This window comes from Hippopotamus amphibius, chromosome 1 (genome assembly GCF_030028045.1).
Source record: "Hippopotamus amphibius kiboko isolate mHipAmp2 chromosome 1, mHipAmp2.hap2, whole genome shotgun sequence".
Taxonomy (NCBI): Eukaryota; Metazoa; Chordata; class Mammalia; order Artiodactyla; family Hippopotamidae; genus Hippopotamus; species Hippopotamus amphibius.
In genome coordinates, this window is record NC_080186.1 from 44192523 (window position 1) to 44207753 (window position 15231).

Sequence of the window (15231 nt, forward strand, 5' to 3'; positions counted from 1 at the left end):
CCCACCACCTCCTCCTCTCCCACTGAAAGCTTGCCGTTCAGCCGCGGGCCTCGGCAAACTGCTCCGCCTATGGGCCGGGAGCCCAGCGCTGCTCTCCGAGCCTCTTGGAAGCCGAAGACTTGAGTGGGAGAAAGCCCAGCTCCGTTGTGCGATTCTGGACAAGGCTGGCAGCCTCTCGAAGCGTCAGTGTTTTAATCTGTAACGCAGGAATAATGACAGTGACTAGTGTCAAAGATAAAGAAAGCCAGACACTAAAGTAGTGAGAACAGATTTTAATCGTTAATATACTATTGCAAAAAGGAAGAGTCCAGCGAGAACTGAACCCGATTTGGATTTGTACAAAGGTGACAGGGAGTTTTACAGGGAGAATGAAGAAATAGGGAGATGGGTGAGCGGGGACTGTGTACAGTTGGGGAAGTGAAAACTTAAAAATGCGAGGGAGGGAACCATCCTAGGTATGCTAACTGGTGCTTACCCACGCTTAGGCTCCGGCAGAGACTGGGAGACAGCCCTACTTTTACGGGTAGGCTGGAACAAACAGTAAATTCTTTCGCAGGCTTGAGTTTTCTCAGGCAGGCACTTTAAGTGGGGTTAGAGTCATCTAGGGATGTGGCCTTGAGCTGTTAGAGACTATGTTGGGATTCCTTTAAGTCTTTTTTTCTTTTAATGTGATATATTAAAATTTATTGCTTTTTGATAGTATTTGGCTAAATCCAGATTATTTCAATTAAAGTCTTCTAGAAGGCCATGTAGTTTGAAAATTAAAGAAATCAGTGGGAGGGAAAAGGAGAAACAATCTATTTAATACATTGACTTTACAATCACAATTGCATTATTATTATTATCTGGACTCAGTTGGTTAATTCAATCTTCCTTATTAGGCCAATTTATACCCACTCCACAGTAAATCCTACATTACCCCAAACCTTCATGCTTCTATTTACAGCAAGATAGTGAACCTGAAGTTCTTTTTTAAGAAAAAAAAAAAATCACCATTCCACTGACTAATGTAAACAATTTGCCATGCTCTGGCATAAGAGTATTTAATGTTAGTCAACAAAGACAGCCGTGTATTCTTCTAAGAAATATAATAGTGGCAGTCTTTTGATTTTTTTCTTTAAACTATACAACCTTGAATAGTAAAAGAGCTGAAATTTCTAACTTGCTTTCTAACCACAGTAAGAATGGCATTTCCCCCCAGGGACCACCAAATATTTAGAAAAATTTGTACTAATATTCTTTAAGAATCTACACATATCGATAAGAAGCTGACTTTCCTGCTCCAAATGTCTTAAAGATTAGACACACTACATATATTATAAAGAGCTTAAGGATAACTATTGAGTGCCTGGGCATTATCACAACAGTAAAGGTTAAATCTTTTATTTCTGAAAGACACTTTTGGTACCATTCATATCCCAAAATAGGTATTAATGCTGCTGGTGATTAAGAAGCTCAGAAGTTATAATTACACATCCCTTATTGTGGAAATAAAGCAGGAGAGCTCTGAAAATGTAAGGGGAAAACACCCAGGCACTTAAATCAATGAACATTTGCTAGGAGGAAACAAATGGATTGACTGCAGCCTTGATAGAGTTGCATTAACATCAAACAGCCACATTTCTGTCCATTTACAAGGAATACTATAAAGAAGCAAACAAGCCATGTTTAACAAAATGTGTCAGTATACAGAAAGTGTATTTTTTCACAATTAGAAAAATTGAACATCTTTAGTCTAACACTTACATAGGAAACAGGCTAAAGAAAAATGAAGGCCTATACACACCACCCATTTCAACTACAAAGCAAAATGCTCTCGCTGTGCCTGAAGGAAATGACTTAACATTCATCATCATTTTACAAGCACGTATAGCTCCAAGGAATGATTGTACTCATAAGTAAACACACGATTTTCCCTAAAGATTTGTAACTAAGGTTTGCAAGACAAGAAATCAAACTGCAAAACCAGTTTAAAGCAATTAGAGTCCAATGGTTCTCCTGTTTTCTTTTATGTTCTTTATTTTAAATTGATAGAACAGTAAATTATCTTTCATAGCAGTCCTCCTGGACTGATGATACAGCATCCCATTTCTGAATGTAGAGATTTAAGATAAATCAAAATGAACATTAAGGTGTACAAACACTACTTTAAGTCTGCTCTTATTCAATAAGGATTCTTTTAACTTATATTCAAATACATGGAATGTTGACACAAAACTGAAGCTGCTGTAGAAAGATCACAGATGTTTTGTGGGTTATTGAAACTTCCATTTCTCTAAAAACATACCCTTAAATGGTCTTAATTTCACAAACTTAAGTGTTGAGAAAATGTCTAAATAATAAGTAACAATTAAAATGTTTATTTGTAAATTATGTACAGAACACATTTTAATTTACAACAAGGAAATGGGAAGAAGAGCCATCAATTTCTAACCAATGCTGCTTGCTTCCTCTGTTGGAGATGACCATCTTACTCTGAATCAGGTGTACAAATCAGTTTGGATTTCCTAAATAGGAAAGGAGAATTTGTTGCTAAACTAAGTGTTGCTGCATTATTACTAGTTGGCTTGTTCCACACAATGCTTTTGAACCCCGCTAACTCAGAATCTGGGAAATTTTCTGGTATAATTTTATAATCAACAGAAGCTAAACTATCAAGAACAATGAGTTCAAGCATTTCGTCTTAAGGAAACTGTGAAATGGCTACATAACTATGCTTAATTGGAAATGTTGGTGTTTGTTTTTATCCCTTTTAGTTATTTTGATTAGTCTAACAGTAAAAAGTCATACAACTATCAAAAAAATGCCATTAATCTAAATGTCATTGTGGAAAGTGCATTTTTGATAACTACCAAAATAAATGAGACCAATTTACTGTAAAATTATCAAACAGATAAAACTTATAAATGGCTTTAGACTGTACCAATAATAGTATTACATGAAATGAAGCACTGAATATAACTGCTTGGATGTTGAATCCATTACAGTAAATGGATTTAAAGAATGCTACAAATGTCATGTGTACATTATGATGATTAGCCAACATAGAAAATCCAACCTCCTGCACTTATTTAGTCCCCAAATTAGTCAGATTATGATTTTTCATGTGAAGATTTAGCTGTTTCTCCATCAATGTCATCTTCTTCCTCTTCACAATCCCCCTCTGTTTGCTGTTCCAGTTCCTCTTTTGTGATCATTTCAAAATCATTCGGAGAGATAGGATCAAGATGGCATGAGAATTACAACTAACTGCTGAATAATCATTGACAGAAAGACACTGGAACTCATCAAAAAAGACACCCCACATCCAGAGACAAAGGAGAAGCTGCAGTGAGATGGTAGGAGGGGGGCAATCGCATTAAAGTCATATCCCACAAATGCTGGGTAGGTGACTCACAAACTGGAGAACAGTTACACTGCAGAAGTCCACCCACTAAAGTGAGGGTTCTGAGCCCCATGAAGGCTTCCCAACCTGGGAGTCCAGCAATGGGAGGAGGAATCCCCAGGATATCAGACTTTGAAAGCCAGCAGGATTTGATTGCAGGACCCCCACAGGACTAGGGGAAAGAGAGACTCCACTCTTGGAGAGTACACAAAAAAGTGTGCTGACCAGGACCCAGGTGGAAGGAGAAGTGACCCCATAGGAGATGGAACCAGACCTACCTGCTGGTGTTGGGGGGTTGCCTGCAGAGGCGGGGGACAGCTGTGGCTCACTGAGGAGATGGGGGCACTGGCAGCAGGGGTTCTGGGAAGTGCTCATTGGCATCAGCCCTCCCAGAGTCCACCATTAGCCCCACCAAAGAGCCTGTAAGCTCCAATGCTAGGTAGCCTCAGGCCAAACGACCAACATGGTGGGAACACAGCCCCACCCATTGGCAGACATGCAGATTAAAGTTTTACTGAGCTCTGCCCATGCAGCCCTGCCCACCATCAGTCCCTCCCATCAGGAAGCACGCACAAGCCTCCTAGATAGCTTCCTCCATAAGAGGGCAGACAGCAGGATCAGCAGTATTTCATCTTGTGGAACTGAAAACCACAGCCACAGAAAGATAGAGAAAATGAAAAAGCAGAGGACTTTGTACCAGATGAAGGGACAAGATAAAACCCCAGAAAAACAACTCCAGGAAGAGGAGATAGGCACCCTTCCAGAAAAAGAATTCAGAATAATGATGGTGAAGATGATCCAGGACTTTGAAAAAAGACTGGATGCAAAGACTGAAAAGTTTACCAAAGACCTAGAAGAAGTAAAGAGCAAACAAACAGAGATATGCAACACAATAACGGAAATGAAAAATACACTAGAAGGAACCAATAGCAGATTCACTGAGGCAGAAGGGCGAATACATGAGCTGGAAAACAGAATGGTGATAATCACTGATACGGAAAAGAATAAAGACAAAAGAATGAAAAGAACTGAAGACAGCCTAAGAGACCTCTGGGACAATGTTAAATGCACCAACATTCGCATTATAGCGGTCCCAGAAGGAGAAGAGAGAGAGAAAGGATCCAAGAAAATACTGGAAGAGATTATAGTTGAAAACTTCCCTCACATGGGAAAGGAAATAGCTACCCAAGTCCAGGAAGCGCAGAGAGTTCCAGGCAGGATAAACCCAAGGAGAAACATGCCAAGACATATAGTAATCAAATTGACAAAAATTAAAGACAGAGAAAAGTTATTAAAAGCAACAAGGGAAAAACGACAAATCACATACAAGGCAACTCCCAGAAGGTTAACAGCTGATTTCTCAGCAGAAACTCTGCAAGCCAGAAGGGAGTGGCATGATATATTTCAAGTGATGAAAGGGAAGAAGCTACAACCAAGAATACTCTACCCAGCAAGGATCTCATTCAGATTTGATGGAGACATCAAAAGCTTTACAGACAAGCAACAGCTAAGAGAATTCAGCACCACCAAACCAGCCCTACAACAAATGCTAAAGGAACTTCTCTAAGCAGGAAACATAGGAGAAGAAAAGGACCTACAAAAATAAAAACAAAACAATTAAGAAAATGGTAATAGGAACATACGTATCGATAATTACCTTGAATGTAAATGGACTAAATGCCCCAACCAAAAGACACAGACTGGCTGAATGGATACAAAAACAAGACCCATATATATGCTGTCTACAAGAGACCCACTTCAGACCTAGGGACACATACAGACTGAAAGTGAGGGGATGGAAAAAGATATTCCATGCAAATGGAAATCAAAAGAAAGCTGGAGTAGCAATACTCATATCAGATAAAATAGACTTTAGACTAAACAATGTTACAAGAGACAAGAAAGGACATTACATAAAGATCAAGGGATCCATCCAAGAAGAGGAGATAACAATTATAAATATATATGCACCCAATACAGGAGCACCTCAATACATAAGGCAAATGCTAACAACTATGAAAGAGGAAATCGACAGGAACACAATCATAGTGGGGGACTTTAACACCCCACTTACACCAATGGACAGATCATCCACACAGAAAATTAATAAGGAAACACAAGCTTTAAATGACACAATAAATCAGATGGACTTAATAGATATCTATAAGACATTACATCCAAAAACAGCAGATTACACATTCTTCTCCAGTGCACATGGAACATTCTCCAGGATAGATCACATTTTGGGTCATAAATCAAGCCTTGGTAAATTCAAGAAAATTGAAATCATATCAAACATCTTTTCCGACCACAACACTATGAGATTAGAAATCAATTACAGGAAAAAAACTGTAAAAAACACAAACACATGGAGGTTAAACAATATGCTACTAAATAACCAAGAGATCACTGAAGAAATCAAAGAGGAAATCAACAAATACCTAGAGACAAATGACAATGAAAACACAATGATCCAAAACCTATGGAATGCAGCTAAGGCAGTTCTAAGAGGCAAGTTTATAGCAATCCAATCCTACCTCAAGAAATAAGAAAAATCCCAAATAAACAATCTAACCTTACACCTAAAGAAACTAGAGAAAGAAGAGCAAACACAATCCAAAGTTAGTAGACAAACTGGGACATTTGTAGAGACATGGATGGACCTAGAGACTGGCATACAGAGTGAAATGAGTCAGAAAGAGAAAAACAAATATCGTATATTAACACATATATGTGGACTATAGAAAAATGGTACAAATCAACCGGTTTGCAAGGCAGAAATAGAGACACAGGTGTAGAGAACAAATATGGACACCAAGTGGGGAAAGTGGGGAGGGTTGGGGGGGAATGAGTTGGGAGATTGTGATACCAAATTGTACACTCTAAATACATGCTGTTTACTGTCTGTTAACTGTAGCTCAATAAAAGTTCTTAAAAAAATAAAAATTAAAAAATTAAAAACATTTGCCATTAGGCATTGGGATGGTTCAAGGGAATGCTGGTGCTTAGCAAGATAAGAATGGGCAAAGACTGTTACTTTTCATGAGGACTCTTTTGTATGATTTCTAAATCATTATTATATGCTTATATTGTATGGTTATGTTACCTTGACACAAAATAAAATAAAAACCTTTGAAAGGTGAACACACACACACACACACAAAATCATTCCAATTTCCACTACTGTGTTGGGATCGGTCATCTTCCCTCCTGTCACTGTCTGTGTCTGAATGCCATTCTCCACCTGAGCCTTCTGTTCCATGGTATCCTGGTCCTACTTTTCCCTCCTTGTCTTCCTTTTTCTCACTGTCTGACTTTTCCTCACTGTTGGACTGCTGCTGTTTTTTGGTTTCAGATTTCTTATCTTTCTTTAAGTCTGCTTTAGGTCCTTTATATTCATGTGTGTACAGAGACCTGAAGGAGTCAATGAAGCCCATGTCAGCAGTCAGATTTGGCAAGATTCAAAAATGGTGCCTTCCTCCAGTTATGAGCCAAATGATGAGAAAAAAATGCAATGAGCAACAGCAAGGAGAAGAATGCTGGCTACAAAACAGGCTGCCACCCACAGTGAGGTAATAAACAACTACTCTCATTTCTGCTGGCCAAAGAGGGAAGTGATGGCTGCTATAACTGCAATCACAAGAATTAATCCCATGACAAATGTTTTAAAGTGAACTGGGTCATAGATCCACACAAATACCTCATTTCCATCCAGAAAACTTGATCATCATGTGGCTCAAGCTTGAATTTTTTCTTAGTTTCCTTCTTTTTGGGAGTTCCAGGTGTTTCCTCCTTTTTGGATTCTTCCTTTTCACCATCCTTTTTTTTTTTTTAAGCTCTTTATTAGAATATAATTGCTTTACACTCTTGTATCAGCTTTTGAGACACACCAAAGTGAATCAGCTGCATTTATACACATATCCCCTCCCTCCCGCGACTCCTCCCCACCATCCCTGTCCTGGCCCTCTAAGGCACCACCCATCATCGAGATGATCTTCTTTTATTATATAGCAACTTCCCGCTGGCTATCTATTTTACAGTTGGGGGTGTATCTATGTCTATGCTACTCTCTCACTTCGTCCCAGCTTCCCCTTTGCTCCCCACCCCCCCAAGCCTGTGTCATCCAGTCCATGCTCTGCATCTGCATCCTTATCCTTGCTCTGTAACTGGGTTCATCAGTACCAGATTTTTTGGTTTTTTTTTTTTTTAGATTCTGTATATTTGAGTTAGCATACAATATTTGTTTTTCTCTTTCTGGCTTACTTCACTCTGTATGACAGTCTCTAGGTCTATCCACCTCATTACATATAGCTCCATCTCATTCCTTTTTATAGCTGAGTAATATTCCATTGTATATATGTGCCACATCTTCTTTATCCATTCATTTGTTGATGGGCATTTAAGTTGCTGCCATGTCCTGGCTATTGTAAATAGTGCTGCAATAAACATTATGGTACATGTTTCTTTTGGGATTATGGTTTTCTCTGGGTATATGCCCAGGAGTGGGATTACTGGATCATATGGTAGTTCTATTTTTAGTTTTTTAAGGAACCTCCAAACTGTTTTCCATAGTGGCTGTACCAACTTACATTCCCACCAACAGTGCAGGAGAGTTCCCTTTTCTCCACACCCTCTCCAACATTTGTTGTTTCTAGATTTTTGGATGATGGCCATTCTGACCTGTGTGAAGTGATACCTTATTGTGGCATTGACTTGCATTTCTCTGATGATGAGTGATGTTGAGCATCTTTTCATGTGTTTGTTAGCCATCTGCATGTCTTCTTTGGAGGAATGTCTATTTAGATCTTCCACCCATTTGTGGATTGGGTTATTTGCTTTTTTGGTATTAAGCTGCATGAGCTGCTTGTCTATTTTGGAGATTAATCCTTTGTCCGTTGCTTTGTTGGCAAGTATTTTCTCCCATTCTGAGGGTTGCCTTCTTGTCTTGTTTATGGTCTCTTTCACTGTGCAAAAACTTTGAAGTTTCGTGAGGTCCCATTTGTTTATTCTTGATTTTATTTCCATGATTCTAGGAGGTGGGTCAAAAAGGATCTTGCTTTGATGTATATCATAGAGTGTTCTGCCTATGTTTTCCTCTAGGAGTTTTATAGTGTCTGGCCTTACATGTAGGTCTTTAATCCATGTTGAGTTTATTTTTGTGTATGGTGTTAGGAATTGTTCTAATTTCATTCTTTGATATGTAGCTGTCCAATTTTCCCAGCACTACTTATTGAAGAGGCTGTCTTTTTTCCATTGTATATTCATGCCTCCCTTGTCAAAGATAAGGTGCCCATATGTGCTTGGGTTTAACTCTGAGTTTTCTATTCTGTTCCATTGAACTTCCTTTCTATTTTTGTGCCAGTACCATACTGTCTTGATCACTGTAGCCTTGTCATATAGTCTGAAGTCAGCAAGCCTAATTCCACCAACTCCATCTTTCCTTCTCAAGATTGCTTTGGCTATTCGGGGTCTTTTGCCTGTCCACACAATTCGTAAGATTTCTTGCTCTAGTTCTGTGAAAAATGCCATTGGTAATTTGATCGGGATTGCATTGAATCTGCAAATTGCTTTGGGTAGTACAGTCATTTTTACAACGTAGATTCTTCCATTCTACAAACATGGTATGTCTCTCAATCTCTTTGTATTGTCTTTGATTTCTTTCATCAGTGTCTTATTGTTTTCTGCATACAGGTCTTTTGCCTCCTTAGGCAGGTTTATTCCTAGGTATTTTATTCTTTTTGTTGCAATGGTAAATGGGAGAGATTCCTTAATTTCTCTTTCTGCTTTTTCATTGCTAGTGTATAGGAATGCAAGAGATTTCTGTGCATTAATTTTGTATCCTGCTACTTTACTAAACTCATCAATTAGTGCTAGCAGTTTTCTGGTAGAGTCTTTAGGGTTTTCTATGTATACTATCATGTCATCTGCAAAGAGTGACAATTTTTCTTCTTCTTTTCCAATTTGGATTCCTTTTATCTCATTTTCTTCTCTGATTGCTGTGGCTAAAACTTCCAAAGCTATGTTGAATAATAATGGTGAGAGTGGCCACCCTTGTCTTGTTCCTGTCCTTAGAGGGAATTCTTTCAGTTTTTGACCATTTAGAACGACTTTGACTTTTGGTTTCTCATATATGGCTTTGATTATGTTGAGGTAATTTCCTTCTCTGCCCATTTTCTGGAGAGTTTTTATCATAAATGGATGTTGAATTTTGTCAAAAGCTTTTTCTGCATCTATTGAGATAATCATATGATTTTTATCCTTCAGTTTGTTGATATGATGTATCACATTGTTTGATTTGCATATATTAAAGAATCCTTGCATCCCAGGGATAAACCCCACTTGATCATGGTATATGATTTTTATTTATTTATTATTCTTTTTGAGGTACACCAAGTTCAATCATCTGTATTTATACACATATTCCCGTATTCCCTCCCTCCCTCAACTCCCCCCACCCTCCCCATCCCAGTCCTCTAAGGCATCATCCATCCTCGAGTTGAACTCCCTTTGTTATACAGCATCTTCCCACTGGCTATCTATTTTACAGTTGGTAGTATATATATGTCTGTGCTACTCTCTCGCTTCGTCTCAGCTTCCCCTTCACCCCCTGCCCCCTTCCAAACCTCGAGTTCTCCAGTCCATTCTCTGCATCTGCGTGTTTATTCTTGTCTTGTCACTGAGTTCATCAACCATTTTTAGATTCCGTATATATTCCGTATGTTAGCATACAATATTTGTCCTTCTCTTTCTGACTTACTTCACTCTGTATGACTGACTCTAAGTCTATCCACCTCATTACGTATAGCTCCATCTCATTCTTTTCTATAGCTGAGTAATGTTCCATTGTATATATATGCCACCTATTCTTTATCCATTCATTTGTTGATGGGCATTTAGGTTGCTTCCATGTCCTGGCTATTGTAAACAGTGCTGCAATAAACATTATGCAGCCACCAGTTTGTGGTACTTTATTATGGCAATCCTAGCAAACTAATACACAAAGTAAAGGTAGTTCTTTTCCTAAGAGGAAATCTGGTGACTGGTTTTTAAAATAACAAGGTGCTCCTCCTCCTCTCTACATTATGATTATTTCTGGGATTCCAAGGAAGCTTAGCAAAGGAGCAAGGGAGGTAGGATGAGAGTGGTAGTAATAATATGGCCACAGGTAATAACATTTTTTCTCCTTTTAAATCCTGCTGGTTTTAAGCAAAACATCTGCCGGGATCAACTCGGCGACTCGAGGTGAGTGACGGGTGCCGCAAGCTTGAAGAACACACAGACACAGACTGAAGAGAAAGATGGGACCGGGGGACTCAAGACCTCTAGGATCAAGAGCCTCGCTGATTGATCCCACGTTGCTTTTATTGAGTTCTCTGCATAGCCTAAGGGTCTGACACTCCCAGGTTAATCCCATAAACAATCTAAGGCCTCACATGACTGGGGGCAATGATCTTTGTTTGCCTCCTGGGTCCTGATTTGAGCAGGGTGTGGATTTGAGCTGGGTGTGGATTTGAGCTGGGCGTGGCATGGGTTTGAGCTGGGCTTGGAGAGCAAAGCAGCCCTGGGGGCAGGAGACCTCTCTCAGAAGGATTAAAGGTCTGTGCCCCACCCGTGTTGGCCCCTCTGCGACTGTGCCTGTCTTAGGTTGTTCCTCCCTTGAGGAATCTTACCCGTCTCTGGCTAACCAGTCATCCTCCAGGGCCAAACACGGTGATATAAGGAAGGCTCTATGCACCACCCCTGTTGGCCCCTCTGCGGCTGTGCCTGTCTTAGGTTGTTCCTCCTCTGAGGAATCTTACCCGTCTTTGGCTAACCAGCCATCCCTCAGGACCAAACAGGGTGATATTAGTCTCCATGCCCCGCACCCTCAGCTCCTCCACTGCTCAAGCAGGACATTCTGAATCCCATCGCTCGGCCCACATACTTCAACATTTTCAATGTTTCAAAAAGGTTCCAGAATGTCTTCCCACAAACATCCTTCAGTAATCTCTCTTGAACTATAATATGAATTTAAAAAAAAACCATTGTTTTAGTTATTAAAGGATATGTGCAGAGCACTCTCACAATGATGATGGTAATGTCTTTAATGGAGACCAATTGGCAACATATGTTCAGAAGTATAAATCACCTCTTTTTTTTTTAACTGTGAAATTTCAATTTTAGGAATTTAACCTACAGATATACCTACACAGGTGTGAAATGACACGTGTACAAGGTTATTCATTGTAGCATTGCTTATAACAGCAAAAAACTGGAAAGAGTGTTAATATCCAACAGGGGACTGGTTAAATTATGGTACATCTATAAATTGAATACTATGCAGTCATGAAAAAACACAGGAAGCTCTGATATGATCTTCAAAATTTATTGTTGTATGAGAACAATCACAATGTGGAACAGTGTGTAAAGAATGCTAAAATTTGTGTTATAAAGAGGGACAGCATTACTCAGGTGTGCATATATACACTTGGTTGTAGTTACATAAAATATTTCTAGGATAGAGAAGAGGAACTGGGAAGCTGGCAATAGGAGTAGGAGGGAGAATTTTTACAGCTTCACCTTTTGTACTTTTTGAATCTTGATTCATGTTTTAAGTATTATCTACTCAAAAATAAAGTTAAAATGAAAACAAAACATGACAAAAATGAAATAAAGACAACTCATAGTGAAGACAAAAATAAAAGTAACACATACACAAGATCAAAACATTCAAACAGTACAGATGGATACAAAATTAAAAGAAAAAACTTCTCTCTTCCATGTTGTATGCATTTAAAAGAAGTTTGTTGTATTTTATGCAGCATTTCGAGGTGTTCTGTGGCAGGATAATTTTTGGATTATCTAGTCTTCCACATTGGAAAGGGAAGTGTCCTTTCCCAATCTTTTCAGCATTAACATCAACGATTATTATTATACCCTTTCCACCTGTATGGGCTCCTATTTTAAAACCAGTATCCATGGGACAGGCAACATTTGTTACACAATAATTAAATTGGACTCTGTGACCTCTTGCTCTATTGGTTTGTCTTATCCACCAATCACAGTGCTGCCTTTATCAGCCAATCAGAGTTTTAAGAAACAACTCTACACTTAGTAAAAGCCTCTTCAATGCCTGACTTATGCTAGGCTCTAGGGATAGGCAGGAAAAGGGGAAATTCTTTGCCCCTTCTCTGATCAGGTGAAGATTTTACTAAGCTGACCCATTCTTAGCCCAGGAGTTCTTTACCTAGCCTAGTGGAGGCTCCTTGGAATCACCTGGGAGAAACTTTCTAAATACTGATGCCTAGGCTTTACTCCCAGAGGCTCTGATTGAATAGTGAGTGGGCTGTGGATATGGATGTTTTGAACCTATGGTGATTTTTATTGGGGGTGGCATGGTGCATATAAATATGAAATTTCAATAAAGCCTTTTGAAATAATAAAAATAGCCTGTGAACTGAAGGTCCACTAGGTTCAATTTCCCTTCTAGGGGTAAGGCTGTCTCCTGCAATACCTCTGAGGCCAGTCAGCCTCAATTTGAACATGTCCCTTCCCCCAGAGACAGATTACTCAGCCCCCATGGAGACAGCATGATCAATCTCAGAACACCTCTGCTTGCTCCAAGTTCTTCCTCTGTCTTTCCATGTAGTTTCCTTGTTCTGCCTCCTGCTCAATGGCTCCTCTGCAGCCAAGTGGAGTTTCTGCTAAATGAACACCTGGCCTTAAATTCTGCCTAGGAACAATTATAGGAGGTTTCCCAGAGGCAGTGACCTTCTAGTATTTAATGCTTTATGCCATGGAGATCTATGAGGGGCTCTTATCACACACCCTTAGGACTGGAAGGGGCCTCAGAAGTTTTACACACACACACACACACACACACACACACACACACGAGTCAATTCTCAGTTTTTGGTGGTAATTATGTTCTAAAATTTGCTGTGAACACAAATTAGCAAATACTGAACAATTGCTCCTAGCGAAATACAAGGTTAGGCTCCTGCAAGTTTCTGCCCACAGCATTTTTTCTCAGCTGATCAATACATAACCTCGTTTTATGTGTGTTTATGTTTAAAGACATCTTACTATTCACACACACACACACACACACACACACACACACATAAACATTGAGCTCAGGGCCAAAAGCACTCATGTTTGAGCTGAGTTCATGTATTTTCTTCATAGTGCACCTCACACCCTTCTTATATCGAGGTATACTAGATAGCACTTTAGGCACCATGCTTGGGGGCCACTTTTAAACAGTGAGATCATCAACAAAAAGCATAAAAAATGCGAAAAATGTGGCAATACATAGATCACGAGAAGCACGCTGCTTTATAGCATGAGCTGGAACAGACAGAGAGAGCGTGGTCTTGTTTAACCTCAGCAGAGAACAGGCACGTGGGGCAACTCACATTTTTTGCCACCTCAAGGGCTCCTCTAGTACTAATTTTGGGGGCGACAAATACACTTTTGTGAGTAGGAAAACCTGCAAATTCAGAATCAGCCAATAAAAAGCATCCACTTAATATGTATCCACAATATACCTACATACATATATATACATATATATAGTCCTCCTGTTAAGTGCTAAAGGCTTTGTTTCTATCACCTCGTTTAATCCTCACAAAACGACACATGAGGAGTTTCAGAGAGGTTAAAAAAGACGGTCACAGAGTTAGTGACAGAACTTCGGTTTTCATTTAAGACATTCATATAATGAAATCCTCCCCCCTCCCCGCAGTGTGCAGTCCTATTTGTTTTGCACGTGCAGTAACTCTTCTAACTACTACGACCAACAGGATACAGAACACCTCCAACGCTCCAAAATTTTCCCTCAAGCTACCCTCGCCTGAGTCTGGTTTCTGGCCAAGCCCTGCCCTCAATCTCAGGCCTAGCTCCAGGCCACACTCCCTCTCAGCGTAGAGACGCTAAACCTGAAGGGCTGCTACCAGGCTACGGAGCCTTCTCTCAAGGGCCAAGGGAGCCTGGGTCTCCCACCAGTGAACTACGGCCTTGAGCTTTGCCCACACCCACCAGTGAACTACGGCCTTGAGCTTTGCCCACAGGCGACTTCTCAACACTCGCTGCCCCCGAGGAGCGCGCGCCGCCGGCGTCCCTGAGCACGCGCACGCTCCCCTGCGTGCCCGCCCCGCCCCCCGGCCGCTTCCGGCCCCGCCCCCGGTTCTAAATGCTCCGGCGCAGCCGCGGCTTCAGGCGGTCTGCGCCCGCGTTCGGCCGGTTGACGCTCAGTCGGAGGCGCCCGCCGTTCCCAGGACGGTCCGAGCTATGCCTGCAGCCGCTTCACGGTCTCCGCCCCAGAACCGGGTGTTTGTGGTGGGGGTTGGGATGACCAAGGTAAACAGAGCCGTGGGTCCCCGGAGGCGGGCTCACTGCTCCGCTCTGTTCTGGTGAGGCCGGGGGAGCCTCGAGGTGACCGGGAAACGGCGGGGCGAGTCAGGACTTGGGGCTGTGCGTCGGTCGGTCCTTCCTACCCGGAGGGCGCCCGGGGCATCCCACCGCCCAGCTTGGCTTCTTGGCCCTGGGGGCATCAAGAGGGGCGACTCGGGTGGGTTGTGATGTAGGCTGTCTCTGCGGGATCGTGGGATCGTAATGTCGCAGGGTCGTTCCTGCGGCCCTGTCTTTCTCCTTCTTTCCTTTTCTCCCTGGGGCGCAGTTTGTGAAGGACGCCCCAAGATGACCCAAAGTCCGCACCTCCTTTGAATCTGGGTGGAATCCTAAGATGTGTGGACCTCTGACGGAGGCAAGGGCCACCTCACACCCGAAAGCAAAGCAGGTGGTGAATGTCTCCAGCTCTGCACTTCCAGGAATACTCCCCGTAGGCTCCCTTCTCAGGAACATGT

General features: G+C 41.2%; 1 protein-coding gene and 1 pseudogene across 1 annotated transcript in view; one reads left to right on the plus strand and one right to left on the minus strand.

Annotated features, from left to right (window-relative positions):
- Nucleotides 1–3092: 3092 nt before the first annotated feature.
- LOC130835475 (translocation protein SEC62-like) lies at nucleotides 3093–7210 on the minus strand (annotated as a pseudogene).
- A 7353-nt stretch (nucleotides 7211–14563) lies between these two features.
- The window catches only part of SCP2 (sterol carrier protein 2), a 121662-nt gene continuing 120994 nt past the window's right edge, over nucleotides 14564–15231 (plus strand). The window contains exon 1 of the mRNA XM_057711073.1: nucleotides 14564–14725. Within this exon, the coding sequence (XP_057567056.1) occupies nucleotides 14657–14725 (69 nt within the window). The 5' untranslated portion in view covers nucleotides 14564–14656. The remainder of the gene's footprint in view (nucleotides 14726–15231) is intronic.